This window comes from Doryrhamphus excisus, chromosome 9, assembly GCF_030265055.1.
Source record: "Doryrhamphus excisus isolate RoL2022-K1 chromosome 9, RoL_Dexc_1.0, whole genome shotgun sequence".
Taxonomy (NCBI): Eukaryota; Metazoa; Chordata; class Actinopteri; order Syngnathiformes; family Syngnathidae; genus Doryrhamphus; species Doryrhamphus excisus.
Window position 1 is genome coordinate 18,104,830 of NC_080474.1, and position 16,411 is coordinate 18,121,240.

At 37.2% G+C, this 16,411-nt stretch overlaps 1 protein-coding gene across 12 annotated transcripts in view; it reads right to left on the reverse strand.

Annotated features, from left to right (window-relative positions):
- LOC131135481 (plakophilin-4-like) overlaps window positions 1-16,411 on the reverse strand; it is a 73,908-nt gene that overhangs the window by 35,768 nt on the left and 21,729 nt on the right. For all 12 annotated transcript variants that reach the window (XM_058081409.1, XM_058081408.1, XM_058081410.1 and 9 more), the window contains one exon: window positions 7,230-7,342. In XM_058081409.1, the coding sequence (XP_057937392.1) occupies window positions 7,230-7,342 (113 nt within the window). The remainder of the gene's footprint in view (window positions 1-7,229; window positions 7,343-16,411) is intronic.

Below are 16,411 nucleotides of genomic sequence, written 5' to 3' on the forward strand. Positions count from 1 at the left end.
AGACATGTGACGTGAATTCACTCATTTGATTGGCTGATTTCACTTTTACAATTTGGATCATGGAAAGAATGACAAGAAGTACAGTGAACCAAGATCTGGACCTGTTCTGCTTTTTGATTTCACTTTATACTAAAGTTCTGTTGCTGAAAACAATAACTTTTTTTTACCTTTTCTTGACATTAATATATATGGGTCAAAACTGACCCCAACCCAATAGATGTTTCTTTAGTGATTAATACTAAAATGAGAAAATAAATAAAATTAATTGATTTAAAAGATATGTTCTATAGCGCTCAGTAATAGCCAGAACCTTCAATTTATTAATATGATTCTTTTGACGTTCATTTTACCATTTTTGGAAATTGAAATCAAGGGGTATAGTGACAAAAAAAGGCCTACATGCCCACACCAAAAAGTATTAAAACCAACATTTTCATAGATGAGGAAGCCTAAGAAGGTAACCAAGAAATGAGAAGCAAATTTGATGGTAACTTATTGTTTTTAGTGTATTTTATAGCTGATTTAATACATGGTTCAAAACCGACCCGTAAACATAAGAGATGATACCAGAAAGTTAACACAAGAGGAAGCTTAATACTATATATACTATACTAATACTATAATAGTATCTTGGTTTTCAACAAAAATATGTCTTGGTTTTCATACACTTTGGTGCAAACATCTGCCCATTTATCATTCAGCAAAATCAAGTTCCCAAACAAAGTGTGTTGGTTCTTTTTAGAGTTATGACACTATAGACGGATTATGGCCAGGCACTCCTTAAATCATCTTTATTATGTGTGTGTGTATGTGTGGTTTATTTGTTCATTGATACACCTTGTTTCTGTCTCCTTTGTTTCTTGCAATGTGGATCGGGCGCTGATGAGCGTTCAAGTACACTGCATATATCTGAGTTTTAGGAAGATACTTTAAGTACAGTTGGAACTTTGATACACAAAGTGAGAAGAAAAAAAGGAACAATCGCAAAGCAGCATCTGTTACAACAGTATCGTAATGTAAAAGTTCCTCGGTCACGCTTAACAAATTAGTCAACAAGAAGAAGTATTTATGATGTCGCTATAATTCCACTTTTCCTAAGACGTTGATGGCCACCCCGTGTGTGTGTGTGTACATAGCAATGGGAAGTCCAGTCAAGAGGTGAAATCTAATATCTCCAACAGAACCCTAGAGTGTGACCTAATCTCTGCTGTCCCCCCTGCTGGGCTATTGAGCCTCGCAGCGGGACCAGAAATGTTAAAGCTAATCTCCATTCACACACAAATGCTCGTAGACAGCCATTTCATTTGTCTGCATCTTGGCTTTTAAAATGGTGTGTAAATCACATTGCAAGTTTCCTTTCGTGGGTCCCCACAGGGGGGGGGGGGGGGGGGGTGGTGAGAGTAACTGCTCCCCAACTTACCCACCCCCCACACCTCGTCCGGTGGAAAAAGTGACTGCATTTACAAGGAGTTTGAATATAAGATGCAGTATGGAGGGCTATTTGGCAAAAATAGGGTTAGTTTTGGAAGTCCAAATGTATGGTAATGGTTTTATTTCATTTGAACATGCATCAGATTGCAATTGAATGCATCACATAATCAGTTCACAGTTCCACATGTCCAAAAGGAGTAGGAAGAAGCAAAGCTTATTAAATCCTACCCCTCCATGTGGAACTTTTAAAATCAGTAACTGTTACATTTGTTCACTTCCTGCCTTTGTAATATTTATGTATGTATTTATGTATGTATTTATGTATGTGTGTATTTATGTTTTTTTTAAATTAAAATTAAAATTAAAATTAAAATTAAAATTAAAATTAAAATTAAAATTAAAATTAAAATTAAAATTAAAATTAAAATTAAAATTAAAATTAAAATTAAAATTAAAATTAAAATTAAAATTAAAATTAAAATTAAAATTAAAATTAAAATTAAAATTTTTTAATTTTTTTGTCATATACCAAAGTACGAGGTGATATGACCATAAAATTAAAATTAAAATTATTTAAATTAATAAATTATAGTAATTATTAATTACTAAATTAAAATTAAAATTAAAATTAAAATTAAAATTAAAATTAAAATTAAAATTAAAATTAAAATTAAAATTAAAATTAAAATTAAAATTAAAATTAAAATTAAAATTAAAATGTTTTAATTTTTTTGTCATATACCGAAGTACAAGGTGATAAAATTAAAATTAATTAATGTTTTAATTTTTTTGTCATATACCAAAGTACGAGGTGATATGAGCATCCAATGACATAATGGGTACCATAGTAAGTGTCAATATAGTGATATGTATAGCACATCATGACTGGTTCAAGACTCTTCATCCTTGTATTTAGCATTTTATTCTTACTCAATCCATTCCATAGTTTGATTCCACATACTGAAATGCTATGGCTTTTTAACGTAGTCCTAGCATATGTGTTTCAAATGAAAACAATGGTGTCACTGTAACCATTTGTTTATGGCAGACAACCACATTATTATCGTATTTGTGATTAGAACGCTTCTGCAGCAGTTTCATTAATACACTTTCTAAACCAACCCATATAAAGCTAAGGCTAATTGTACAAATAATATCAATGAATTGGTTTACTTTCCCCTTAACAAGTCGCCTTGTTTTCGTAATGTGAACGACCGAGTAAAAAAAAAATCCACTTTAAACATAATACACTGCAATAAAATGTAGCCTTCGTCCTTGCAATGTTTTGTCTGAGGGACCGTGAAGATCACAACAAGGTCGGCCACTTTGAGCGTCACAAAAACGTCGGAACAAAGATATTCTTTTCAAACGGTTCACGAGTCTGCCAGTATCCTTGCAGTCTGACATTATCACACAATATCCTGAGGGAGCAATGCCGTTAAGTGTCTGGGACCATTCATGTCTGTTGTATTCCCTCAGTCTTCTCACCCCGAGTATAGATTCTGATGCTAAAACCTCTTAATAATGTTATTGAACGGTGTAGCGTCATCACTGTGGGCAGACTACATCAATTTATATCAAAGTATGCAATCCATCCCCCCCTCAAAAATAAATGTTTATACCACATTAGAAATGATGCTGCAAAAATGGGTTTGCAGATGAGTCACAGTATCACAGTTTGTGTTGTACAGCCAAACACTGGCTGTGATTCAAATTTCACATTTAAACACATTTCATTCCAAAAAATTAAGCCGTGCAAATGCTTAACGTCATCAAAAAATGGTTTTCTGTTGTGAATAGAAAAGGATAATCACTTGATTATGAGCCAGGCATGTTGGCAGAGTGCTGCAAGAGCACTTGTTGAATGGAATTGTCTTTACTGTAAATTTATACAGTATAATTCACCAATGTCAATTGGCTTTGTAAAGCTGGATATTCTGTCAATTTACTATATTCTATAATTTATTTTTACTGTGTCTTGGGCTTTGGGGTGAGCAAATTTGTCCTTATAGCACAGAGATTGTTAATATCTGAAAAATATGTATCTAATATGCAAAATATGTACACGTTACTACTAATGCAGACTGTTTATATTCTTCTTTCTTGCTTGCTTTTCACTTCAGGGGTCGCCACAGCAAATCAATCTCCTCCATCCTACCCTCATGTCCTCCTTCACTACATCCATAAACCTCCTCTTTGGTCTTCTTCTACGCCTCCTATCTGGCAGCATCCTTCTACCAATATATTCACTATCTCGTTCCCGATCCTATCCATCCTGGTCACTCCCAATGAGAACCTCAGCATCCTCATCTCTGCCACTTCCAGTTCTGCTTCCTGTCTTTTCCTCAGTGGTACTGTCTTCAGACCAAACAACATGGCTGGTCTCACCACAGTTTTGTATACCTTTACTTTCATTTTAGATGAAAGTCTTCTATCACACATCACGCCTGACAATTTTGTCCACCCCTTCCATCCTGGCTACACACGCTTCTTCAGCTACTTTTTGACAATCTCCATTTTTCTGAACTGTTGCCCCCAGGTACTTAAAATTCTCCACCTTCTGTATCTCTTCTCCCTGTAACCTCACTCTTCCACTTGGGTCCCTCTCATTCTCTCTTGTAGCATCTCAATGCAGACTGTTTATCTGTTTATCATTGTAACAAATACTAGACGTCCTCCATTTCTATACACAAAGGTATGGATGTGGGTACTAAAGTGTAGCGTCTGAATAGGAATAATTTTTGGTGGCAAAATATGCAATTCCAGCAACATTTTGGAGGCAAATATTGATTGAGTCACGTTTGACGAGACCTCAGTTCAGCAATCATAAAAGCAACCATTACAACGTGTTTTCAATCATTGCCCTTACATTTAAAATGCATAAAAAGAGGTTGAGAAATGTTTTAAAAATCAGAAAAAAACGGTCAAACGGTGCCTTGGAACTGTTTTTGACATTGAAGGTTTCTCGGTACATCACATAAAACACAAAAAGACCAGGCTTAGGAAATATGAGGCTTCTGCCGATACTGTAGAATAATTAATAAAGATGTTACCTCCGGTGTCATTACATCTGTCTGTGTAAATTATGCAAAGATATATATATATATATATATATATATATATATATATATATATATATATATATATATAGTGATATCCCTCCATTTAATTTAAGCTACTTATATCAATAAATTGTTGTTAATTTAAACTCTGCTTGTCTTGCTAAATGTAACACAGTAGGAAGTCTGATGTCGCTGGTTTGTTCCTATGAATCGGGGCTAATTTCCACTATGTGTAGTGCGCCGTATTTATGGAAGTGGAGAAAACATACAAATATGTGTGTATAGCATCACAGATGTGTTTTTCAGTACTTAAGGATGCTTCAACAGCTGTGCCTGTGTGAATAGAAGACAAGTGGGAACTCTTATGTTGGAGTACTCTAATCGACTGATGCTTTTTTGTCTGTATCTAGGCTAGAGTGCTGCAAGCATATATCATATAATAGCCTGTTGTCACAAAGCCTGAACATATCATATATAAATCCATTGCAGGCCCTTAGGATTGCACGTACCTACTTTCTGAGGGTAGAAAGTACCCCCCCTCCAGTCACATTTTTCATGATATATCATTACATATTAATATTTTATGATAATATCATTCACAGACAACGAATATAAAAACCCCTTATTACAGATGTTTATGTTAAGCAGCTCAATCAAAAAAGCAATACATTATAGATTACTTAATTATTTTAAATTCATCCCATTGCACCCCAAAGCGGTGTAGCATGGAGCCCCTCCATTCCCCTGCAAATATCTCAATATACATCCCAGTTGCACCACAGTACCTTTAAATATGAATGGAACAGGGTACAAGAACACGTAGCAACTGGTAATCATCAACAACATACACATCAAATTTTAGCCTTAAAGCTATGCCTGTATACAAATACATTTTACCACATATAACAATCTCCTTAGACAAGATGCGGCAAAGAGCTTTCATATTTTGAAGGCCATATTTTGTGTGTGTTGAGAATGCCTGTTGACGGTTAAGATGAGCTGGATGCGAGGATAAATGTTCCTACCATCGTTTGCCGCTCATCCAGTCGCAACAGCAAGATTCCGCGTTTAATAATAAATTCTGTTTTTAATGGCCAATTCTGCGATTCTGTTGAATGCAGGGATCATAGGGCCCTATATGTGGTTTGGGTCGTCTGTTGACAGACCTGCTTTAACGATATTTTGACACCCGCTTCACGGTCCGACACCATGATCCGAAAGACTGCTCAAATTCAACCAATTGTATTGCAAATTGGGAGGAACTGAAAGACAAAAACTATGCAGCGGAAGGAAGAATTATCACTCCAACGCACAATGGTAATAGTATTGTAGCACAGGTAAAGGCCTGCACTGCACCAAAATTAAAATTATTGTTTTTATTACACATTATTGTTTTATATATATATTTTTTTTATTGTTATTTTTTTTAATTTTTTTCATTTTATTTATTTATTTATTTATTTATATTTTATTTATTTTATTTATTTTATTTATTTTATTTATTTTATTTATTTTATTTATTTTATTTATTTTATTTATTTTATTTATTTTATATTTTATTTTTTTCATTTTTTATTAGTATAAATCATGGAATGAGGATTTTTATAATGCAGTACAGTGAACTTGGGGGGCCTCACCTATTCCCTGAAAGAACAAATTATTTAGTTTTCTTCCCACTCTTACTTTCTACTCTTACTAAAACTAATTACATAAATAACTTTTTTAATTATTAATTTAATTTGTATTTAATTAATAATTACTAAAAATCATTAATATCTTGCCTTTGGCAAAACTGAAGTTTTCAAGTTGCTGCACCTCCCTTGAAGGAATAATTTATTAGGGTGTCAAACAACAAAATGCTAAAAATGCAACTATGACTACAAACACAGCATTGTAGTAACCTAACGTTTGTTACAACGCAGACTTTGGAGCGTCTCCATTGACAAAAAACACTTATTCATCCTTCAGTTGTACTACCAAAACAAAACACGGCACAAAAAAGCCATGACTGTAACTGTACAGAAGTGGGGAGGAGTTTCCATTAAAAAAAACTCAAAAGCGCCGTACTCTCAATAGTGCCGCGGTAAGCAAACGACACCCCACAACAATGTGTGTTCACACACACTCACAACGCTTGCTCACAGATAAACACCGGCTCAGCGTTTTCCCCACAAACACGGTTGTTGTTTAACTCTAAACACCAACGTCTTGCAGCCTTCAGCTAGGCTAAATAAACAACAGCTTTGAAGAGGTGTCACTCGCACGCCAATATGAATATTGGCAGAAAACCCAATACCCATATGTAAAAATTGGTCACACACCATTTAATAACTATAAATTCTTGTTAATGATTGGGCAGAAGTTGCAAAATGTGTCTGGATGACAGGGAATCAGTTGGACACTTCAAAATACAACGGCCATAGAGTATCCCCTGGTTGATATTCACAAGTACAACAACTAATACCCAGTTTCTGTTTGGTTGTCATATCGGTATCCATTTATCTCGACAAAATGCTTCAGCTTTTGGAAGATAAATACTGCATTCAGTACATTATTATACAGTAATCATCCGGGGGAATCGAACATATTCAGCCTGCTCAATCAGTCGTGAGCAAAGTGCGCCGCATCCACCAGTATGCCATAAGGCACCACTATGGAATACTAGCCTACTGCTGTGAAGGATAAAAATGCCATGCGGAGAATAGTTGCTTTTTGTGTGCAAAATCGTTTCATTACCTGCTGCTTCCGGCACCCGGCGACTCTGCCCCGAGTCTGCATCTTTCCAGCTGATTGGCCACAATCTGCCTCTCCACCTCCAGCTCCCGGGTTAGCCGCTCAAACTGGAGCTCCTGCACACGAGACGACAAAAAGAAAGAGGGAAAAAAGGGGGAGTGAAGGTCAGACGCGCGTGATAATCTCAGATAATCTATTGACAGAATGACAAGTAAATAAGATACTGCATAGTACTTTATCACGATGGTATGTGGGTTACACTTTCTTTATTTCTTAATTTATTTCGGACATGCATACTATGTTACATTAATGTTTCTCACATATACACTATATATATATATATATATATATATATATATATATATATATATATATATATATATATATATACATATATATATATATATACATAGTATGTATGTATATACATACATACATACATACTATACATATACATATACATACATATACATATATATACATACTATACATATACATATATATATACATACTATACATATACATACATACATACACACATACATACATACTATATATATATATACACACATACACATACTATATATATACATACATATATACATACTATATATATACACACATACATACATACTATATATATACACACACATACACATACTATATATATACATACATATATACATACTATACATATACATACATACTATATATATATACATATACATACATATATACATATACATACATACTATATATATATATATATATACTATATATATACACACATACATATATACATATACATACATACTATATATATACACACACATACTATATATATATAGTATGTATGTATGTATATATAGTATGTATGTATATGTATATGTACATAAATGTAACACACATACTATATATATATATACACACATACACTCATACATATACATACTATATATATACATATACATAAACATACTATATATGCATAATATATATACATACATACTATATATATACACATACACATATATACACACATACATATACACATACTATATATATATACATATACATATACATATATATTATATATGCATACTATATATATACACACACATATACACACATACATATTTATACACACATACACAACACCTCATTACTACACATGTCTGAAAAGGAGCAGGAAGAAGCAAAGCTTATTAAATCCCACCCCTTCTCCACGCCAGAGCAGTTACCAATTCAACTTAACCAATTCGACTTAACATAGAGAACAACCATAAAAACAACACTTCCAAACTCAGTGAAATAATTATGTCATTTATATGTTCCCCTGCAGCACAGAAGCACCCCTTCCCTCCATGTCCTCCATGGCCTCCATGTCCTCCATGGCCTTGGTGGTTGTGTATCCATGCAAGCTGTGTGGAAGTCAGCATTTGCCCAATTATCCACCATCATTGAGGCTTTTCCGTGCACTAATTCCAAGCTTTAAGTCCTACATAGTGACACTCCTCTGAAGGCACAAATGTAACACACTTATACAGTAATTAGGCCTGCTTAGAGATGTCATCCAAATCACCACTTTCAGACATTCCCTGCGTTCCACAAACAGCGTTTTCTGGCCTCACTCACCATGTTTGTATGAAGAGATGACAGCAGGATCCTCATCTTGCTAGCCCTCTCGTGTCATATCCTTTTCAACACTTGCGTACATTCACCGTCCCATTTCACAGCATGTCATGTCTGTGCATGGAGTAGCCCTTTGTGAGACGCTTTAACCTGAAATTCAGTCACATAGCCAAGCTTGGCTCCGCCTACTTTTCACACTTACTTTCCAGTTTTCTTCGGGTTGTCCTCCAGACTACTAAAAACCTTCTCGACTAACCCCCCCCCCCCCGCCCCCTGATACCGCCGTGCAATGCCCTCCACCGGTCTTATCTCCACCACCTCAGTAGATAAGTGGAGCTAGGCTGCGGGATGTGGTTGCTTCACAATCAAAGCTTCCCAGGGGGTGATTGGGGGAGGGGGGGGGGATGTAATGCAAAGACACAGGAGGCTTTCACTTGGCAAGAGTAGTATGTAGCTTAGCATTGCAAATACACTATCATGACGACAATAACGAGGTCGCTGTGTAGCCATTTCGGAGGAAATTGTGCAAAAAGTTTAAGCAATATTTTTCTCGTAAACACTCCGCATTATGCTACTTTTATAGTGATGCAACTGGATGCATTTCACAAATAACCAAAAATAACACAAAATAAGACAAATACTGTAACATGCAAACATACAAATTGTTACATTTTGTAAAAAAACAAAAACAAAAGACAAATAAACTAAAATAACATGTTTTACTGTCAACAATGCTAGGCTAGTCTTAATAAATTCACAAAGAAGAATCCAATTACCGTAATTTCTGGTTTATAATTCACACCCACTATGTTTAGAGAAAAAAAACAGATTTGCCACACCAAAAAAATCGTGAAACTCATCACACAGCAACTTAACACTCAAAAAGGTATCTAGGATATATACAATACAAGTGCAAATATGAGTTTTAAAAGAAAAAAAAACTTGTACTGCAACAACTGAAGTTTTGAAGAGTAAAAACACATGCGTGGGTATAAAAATACATTTATCATTAGTGTTAAAAAAAACAATATCATACCAAGAAGACTAAGTCAAAAATGTCAATCAGTCCTATTTGGAAAAACTGCTTGTTCTGCGTCAAGCGATTTCCAAGCAATTAAAGAGAAATACAAGCTTTTATGAAGTATAAAGCTCATTAGGTTTTGTTTTAAGCTGATCTCCCCACGGCTCAATACAGCTATAACGAATATAGATTCAATGCGTTCTTAATTAGCTTGTTAGAGCACAGGGTGATGCTGCAAAAATGGACGTCGGCCTAATGAAATATGGACAAAGGGAAGTTCAAATTAGAAATTGCACCGTGCTTGCTGCACTGCAACCTTAGTAGAGGGAACCGTTAAAAGAAATTCTGTGCTTACTTAAATGTACATTTTACTTTTACATATGTTATGCTATGCTAGTGTTGCTAACTCCTGTTCTATGCTTAAATGTATGTTGTTCTATGTGATATATGGCATGTAGTATGATGGAAATCTAGTATCTATCTAGTATATCTAGTAAGTTTTACATTTACGTTAAAAAAGTAAATTTATGAGAAAAACATTGTAAATTTACATTTATGACAATAGTTGTACATTAACAAGAAAAACATACAATAATAAACAATAATCACATTTGTGATTATTCTGGTAAGTTCACGACTTTTGCCGTGAATTACAATTTATGAGAATTTATGGAGGAAAAAAAAGTTGTAAATTAACAAGAATAAATAGAATAAAGATCGAATAAATAGATAAAATAAATTCTTTAGTCGTAAATTTAGAAGAAAACATGTAATAACACAAGAAACAAAGTTTAAAATTTTCAAGAAAACTTCATAAATTCACGACTGTATTCTAGTAAATGTATGACTTTTTCTTGTAAATTTTAATCTATGAGAATAAAGTTGTAAATGTACAAGAGAAAATTCTAAATAAACAAGAAGAAAGTTGTAAAGTATGAATTAAGTGCAGAGTTATAGCGTATATATAAAAAGTGGATAAAGTTAACACACTGTCAGAGACATTCATGGAAAAATGCAGCTAATTAGCATTAAAGCTACAGACACAAAAAAACAGCATGCGTCCAATAGGGCTCAATAAAGAGATATAAATTATGATCTGTAATTAATTGAACAAATTAATTTATGTTTAATCTCAACTAAAACCTGCTGTGAGAAGCCCTCACTTTATTGTATTTTCACATTAGCTATGGCTGCACTCAATTTGAGCTGCTTCGGTGGGAAGCAAACTCCTTCCATGAAGCATTTTTGAAATGTTAATTTACCCATTCGTTGGGCCAAAAAAATGTAATATGCAATTTTTTTCACGTCTCCTCTCTACAACTCGCTGCTCCTCACCGTGCCCTCACACCTACAATAAGAGCTCATGTTAAACAATCCATGTCCACTTTAGATTGTCACTGACCATTGTTTACCATTCAAACACAAGAAGCCCATTCATTTTATATACCGCTTATCCTCATTAAGGTTGCAGGGGTTTGCTGGAGCCTATCCCAGCGGACTACAGTAAGGTACACAACACATAAAGTATCATCAAAGATGCTTTCCCGGCAATATTCCGCCATCAAAGCTACAGTTTGGCAAACAAACATCCAATACACTATCGTGGGACCGCTTGATTTCTCGTACCAACAAGGTCCCTAAACACCCTTATTTGGCAGATCTGCTTATATCCCCAGAACTGAATCAGATCCTGTCCCCTTGTGTCTTTAGCCCAGACCCAAACAAACAGATGACAGCATGGCAGCTAAGCCACGCGATGCGCACGCTTCATGTTTATGGGCGCTGAAAATACTAGACCCATGTGAAATGCCTCAAGTGCCTTCTTGACATCACAGTGAAAAGAACATTGTGCCATGACACATGGCAGCAAACAAATCCATGCTGGAGCCTATCCCAGCTGACATCGGGGTACACCCACATAAAGACAAACAAGCACCTATGGAGAATTTAGCATCTCCAATTAGCCTAACATGGATATTTTTTTTGAATGTGACACACCAGATATGTTTATTCATGCAGTAGCAATGAGCCTCAACATCCCCGCAGCCTCACCACGACGTGTGTGTCAGCGTGGCAGCTGCATTCCGACGCTTGTTTCGGAATGACAGCAGAGGTTAAAGGATTTCTGCAGCACTGAGGGACAGACCACAAGGCGTGATGTGATGTTCAAGAGAAGAAAACTGGCTTCACAGCAGGCAAAGCGAAAAAGAACCATATAGTATTACATGATAACTACCTACAAAAAATAAAACAAAGGCACCTTGGCAAAAATAATATGAGAACAAGAAACTACATGAAGTATTGTGGAACAATAGCAGGATCGTGTGAACTGTGGATCAGGAGAGATTTGAAGAAATATATGTGATTGTCTCCAGCTTCAAACTCAGATGAAGGTGAGACAGACCGAGGAAATTGCTTTTGCGTCAATAAAATGCAACACAGCTTTTATAATGACAAGCAGCAAGCAACAACAAAAATCATTACTCCTTATGTCTAGTATTGGAAGAAAATGAAAAAGAGAAAATGTCACAAATATTAAACATAAACAAGACATATGGGTGATTAGTGAATTCATTCATTCATTTATTTTCTACTGCCTATCCTCACGATTGTGGCGGAGGTACTGGAGCCTATCCCAGCTGTCTTTGGGTACACCCTGGACTAGTCGCCAGCCAATCACAGGGCACATATAGACAAACAACCATTCACACTCACATTCATACCTATGGACAATTTGGAGTCGCCAACTCCACACAGAGATGGTTGAGAGTGGAATTGAACCGGAGTCTCCTTGCTGTGAGGTAACGTGCGTGCTAACCACACGACAACCGTGCAGCCCTACAATAAAATTTCATTAATTAATTCCCGAAGACAGCTGGGATAGGCTCCAGCACCCCCCGCGACCCTCGTGAGGAAAAGCGGTAGAAAATGAATGAATGAATGAATTTTCGACCACTTAACCTCACGAGGGTCACAGAGAATGCTGGAGCCTATCCCAGCTGTCTTCGGGGGAGAGGCGGGGTACAACCTGGACTGGTGGCCAGCCAATCACAGGGCACATATAGACAAACAACCATTCACACTCACATTCATACCTATGGACAATTTGGAGTCGCTAATTAACCTAGCATGTTTTTGGAACGTGGGAGGAAACCGGAATACTCGGAGAAAACCCATGCATGCACGGGGAATCGAACGTGGAATCAAACTCAGGTCTCCTAGCTGTGAGGCCTGCCGTGCAGCCATTAGTGAATTCCTGAATTCTAAATTCTATATTTTCATAGTTGGAGTACATAAAGCCTGTTTATTTATTTATATTTAATATATATTTAATATATATTTATTTTGTTTTTGGGAATACACGTATCAAAAAGCAAGAGAAGAAGCAAAAATGCATGCAGTTAATCCCAAATTCCCGATCACAAGCGGCGGTGGTCTCACATGATGTCATCATTGCGTTTCCACCGCATGAAGGCAGAACATCTGTAGGCGTGACAGTGTTGACAGTGGACTAGCTGAAGTGCAAAGGCGGCTGATGAGCTCCCACTCACCTATTTGCTAAATGTCTTTATCATCCGCCCTCATTTGCATTCACAGTGTGCTGCACATAAAAGCACAATGTGAACATCGTTACTGAGGAAGCACTGATGTGGGGATTTATTTAAATGTTTGTTAACAAAATCGCCCCCCCCCCCCTTTTTAAAAGTCTTAACTTGGTTATTAGAATGTGAAGCAGTTGCCCTAGCTTTAGAAGTTTTTAATTAATTCATTCATTTTCTACTGCTTTTCCTCACGAGGGTCGCGGGGGGTGCTGGAGTCTATCCCAGCTGTCTTCGGGCGAGAGGCGGGGTACATCCTGGACTGGTGGCCAGCCAATCACAGTGCACGTATAGACAAACAACCATTCACACTCACATTCATACCTATGGACAATTTGGAGTCGCCAATTAACCTAGCATGTTTTTGGAATGTGGGAGGAAACCGGAGTACCCGGAGAAAACCTACGCATACACGGGGAGAACATGCAAACTCCACACAGAGATGGCCGAGGGTGGAATTGAACCCTGGTCTCCTAGCTGTGAGGTCTGCGTGCTAACCACTCGCCCACCGTGCAGTTTTTTTTTTTTTACAAAAACATAACTAAACAAGGCTGAATCAGGGTTCAATATTACTTCCTTTTTGTTTAGTGCCGGCTGCACAGTGGTTGAGTGGTTAACTCGCAGACCTCACAGCTAGGAGACCAGGGTTCAATTCCAACCTCGGCCATCTCTGTGCGAAGTTTGCATGTTCTTCCCGTGCATGCGTGGGTTTTCGCTGAGTACTCCGGTTTCCTCCCACATTCCAAAAACATGCTAGGTTAATTAGCGACTCCAAATTGTCCATAGGTATGAATGTGAGTGTGAATGGTTGTTTGTCTATATGTGCCCTGTGATTGGCTGGCCACCAGTCCAGGGTGTACCCCGCCTCTTGTCCGAAGACAGCTGGGATAGGCTCCAGCACCCCTGCGACCCTTGTGAGGATAAGCAGTAGAAAATGAATGAATGAATAACTAAACAACACTAACACCAAAGATGCAATTCCTCAAGCACTTTAATTCCTAATAACACTTGCAGGGTGACATCAACACTATTGTGTCAAAACATTACACTCATCTGAAAAGAGGACAGCAAGCAATTTAGCAGCTGTCAGCATGCAAATGACCTTAATAGGAAGACACTGCCACTCCTGAAGGATTTGTTGTGAAAGAAAAAAACTCATCTGTATGTAATCGGTATGCAGCCGTTTCCCTTCTTCCATATATTTGTCATTACTAGTTATTCAGTTGAAATAAATGTCGTATTTTAAAATCCATATATGATACTTATATTTCTCAACAATTTAAATAGGTCACACAAGTACCGCAATAGTTATAGTTTTAAAGTGTGTTTGTTTATGCCTGTCGCCAACAAAGTTTGTGACTCCAAGAAGCGCTACTTTGCACCTTTATTCTCTGCTCGAATACCGGAAATGTCAGATATCATAGATACAATGTAACACACAAAACTAGCATAGCATGTTTTTGGAATGTGGGAGGAAACCGGAGTACCCGGAAAAAAACCCACGTATGCACGGGTAGAACATGCAAACTCCACACAGAGATGGTTGAGGTTGGAATTGAACCCTGGTCTCCTAGCTGTGAGGTCTGCGAGTTAACCACTCAACCACTGTGCAGCCGGCACTAAACATTCATTTTCTACCGCTTTTTCCTCGCGGGGGTGCTGGAGCCTATCCCAGTTGTCTTCGGGCGAGAGGCGGGGTACACCCTGGACTGGTCGCCAGCCAATCACAGGGCACATATAGACAAACAACCATTCACACTCACATTCATACCTATGGACAAGTTTTTGGAATGTGGGAGGAAACCGGAGTACCCGGAAAAAAAACCCACGTATGCACGGGTAGAACATGCAAACTCCACACAGAGATGGTTGAGGTTGGAATTGAACCCTGGTCTCCTAGCTGTGAGGTCTGCGAGTTAACCACTCAACCACTGTGCATCCGGCACTAAACAATAAGGAAGTAATAAACAAAGCACTATTAAACACTAAAAAAGTTGCAGTATACATGGAGCTGCTCGGGCGGCGCCATCTTGAAACATGAAACCTCCGCATTAAATCCTGTCTATATCGATATGAACTATATTGTTTTTGATATCGTGCTTAGTAGAAATATCAATATAAAAAAATATATATCGATATATCACCCAGCCATAAACTAAAAGTATTTGCTCTGCAAAAAATACATGTCTTTCCATATAAAAATATAACAAATCACATGAATACAAACCAAATAAAATACAATCAAATGCAAATGCAGAAAAAAAAATCAAAAGTATAATAAAAAATAATAATGTTAATAGCAATATGGTCTTGGTTTCCACCTGCTCTCTGGGGTGTGTGGTGCACTGCTGCTGACTGTGGTAGTGATCAGGGAGATAATTATAATGACGATGATGACAGTGATGTTCATGAGGATTAACAGCGAGGTGGGGGAGATTTCCCAGGGCTTGGTTCAAAACAAGACAACGTTGCGCCAGGCCAGACACACCAATCCACGGGCATCACATCACATCACATGGGAAGCAGATTGTCTCCTGTTCCTCTTTTCTTATTTTTTTTTTTTTGCTTTCTTCTACATTGACAGCTCCCTGCCACAATACATTTAGAGAACGGCTTTTCTGGTGACAGCTAATCTGACTCTGCCATTCTCCATCATGCCCCCCACTCTCTCTTTTGTCCTTCCCACCCACTTTTTCCCCCCCTGCCTCCACATCTGTGTGTTTTGTCTCTCCCAGCACTCTCCTTCACCTATATCCCCGCCCCCTCTGAATGTGTCACACTCTTACGCCCCTAGGGGTAATTGCTTGGAGCTAGGCTTCCATTTTTATGTCCATAATCGAGGCCACAGTGCTTATGGGTCTAGATTTCCCGCTGCCTTTGTCACAGCAGCAGCAACGCCAGGGAGAGGAAGGCAGATAAGACCCAGAGAGAAA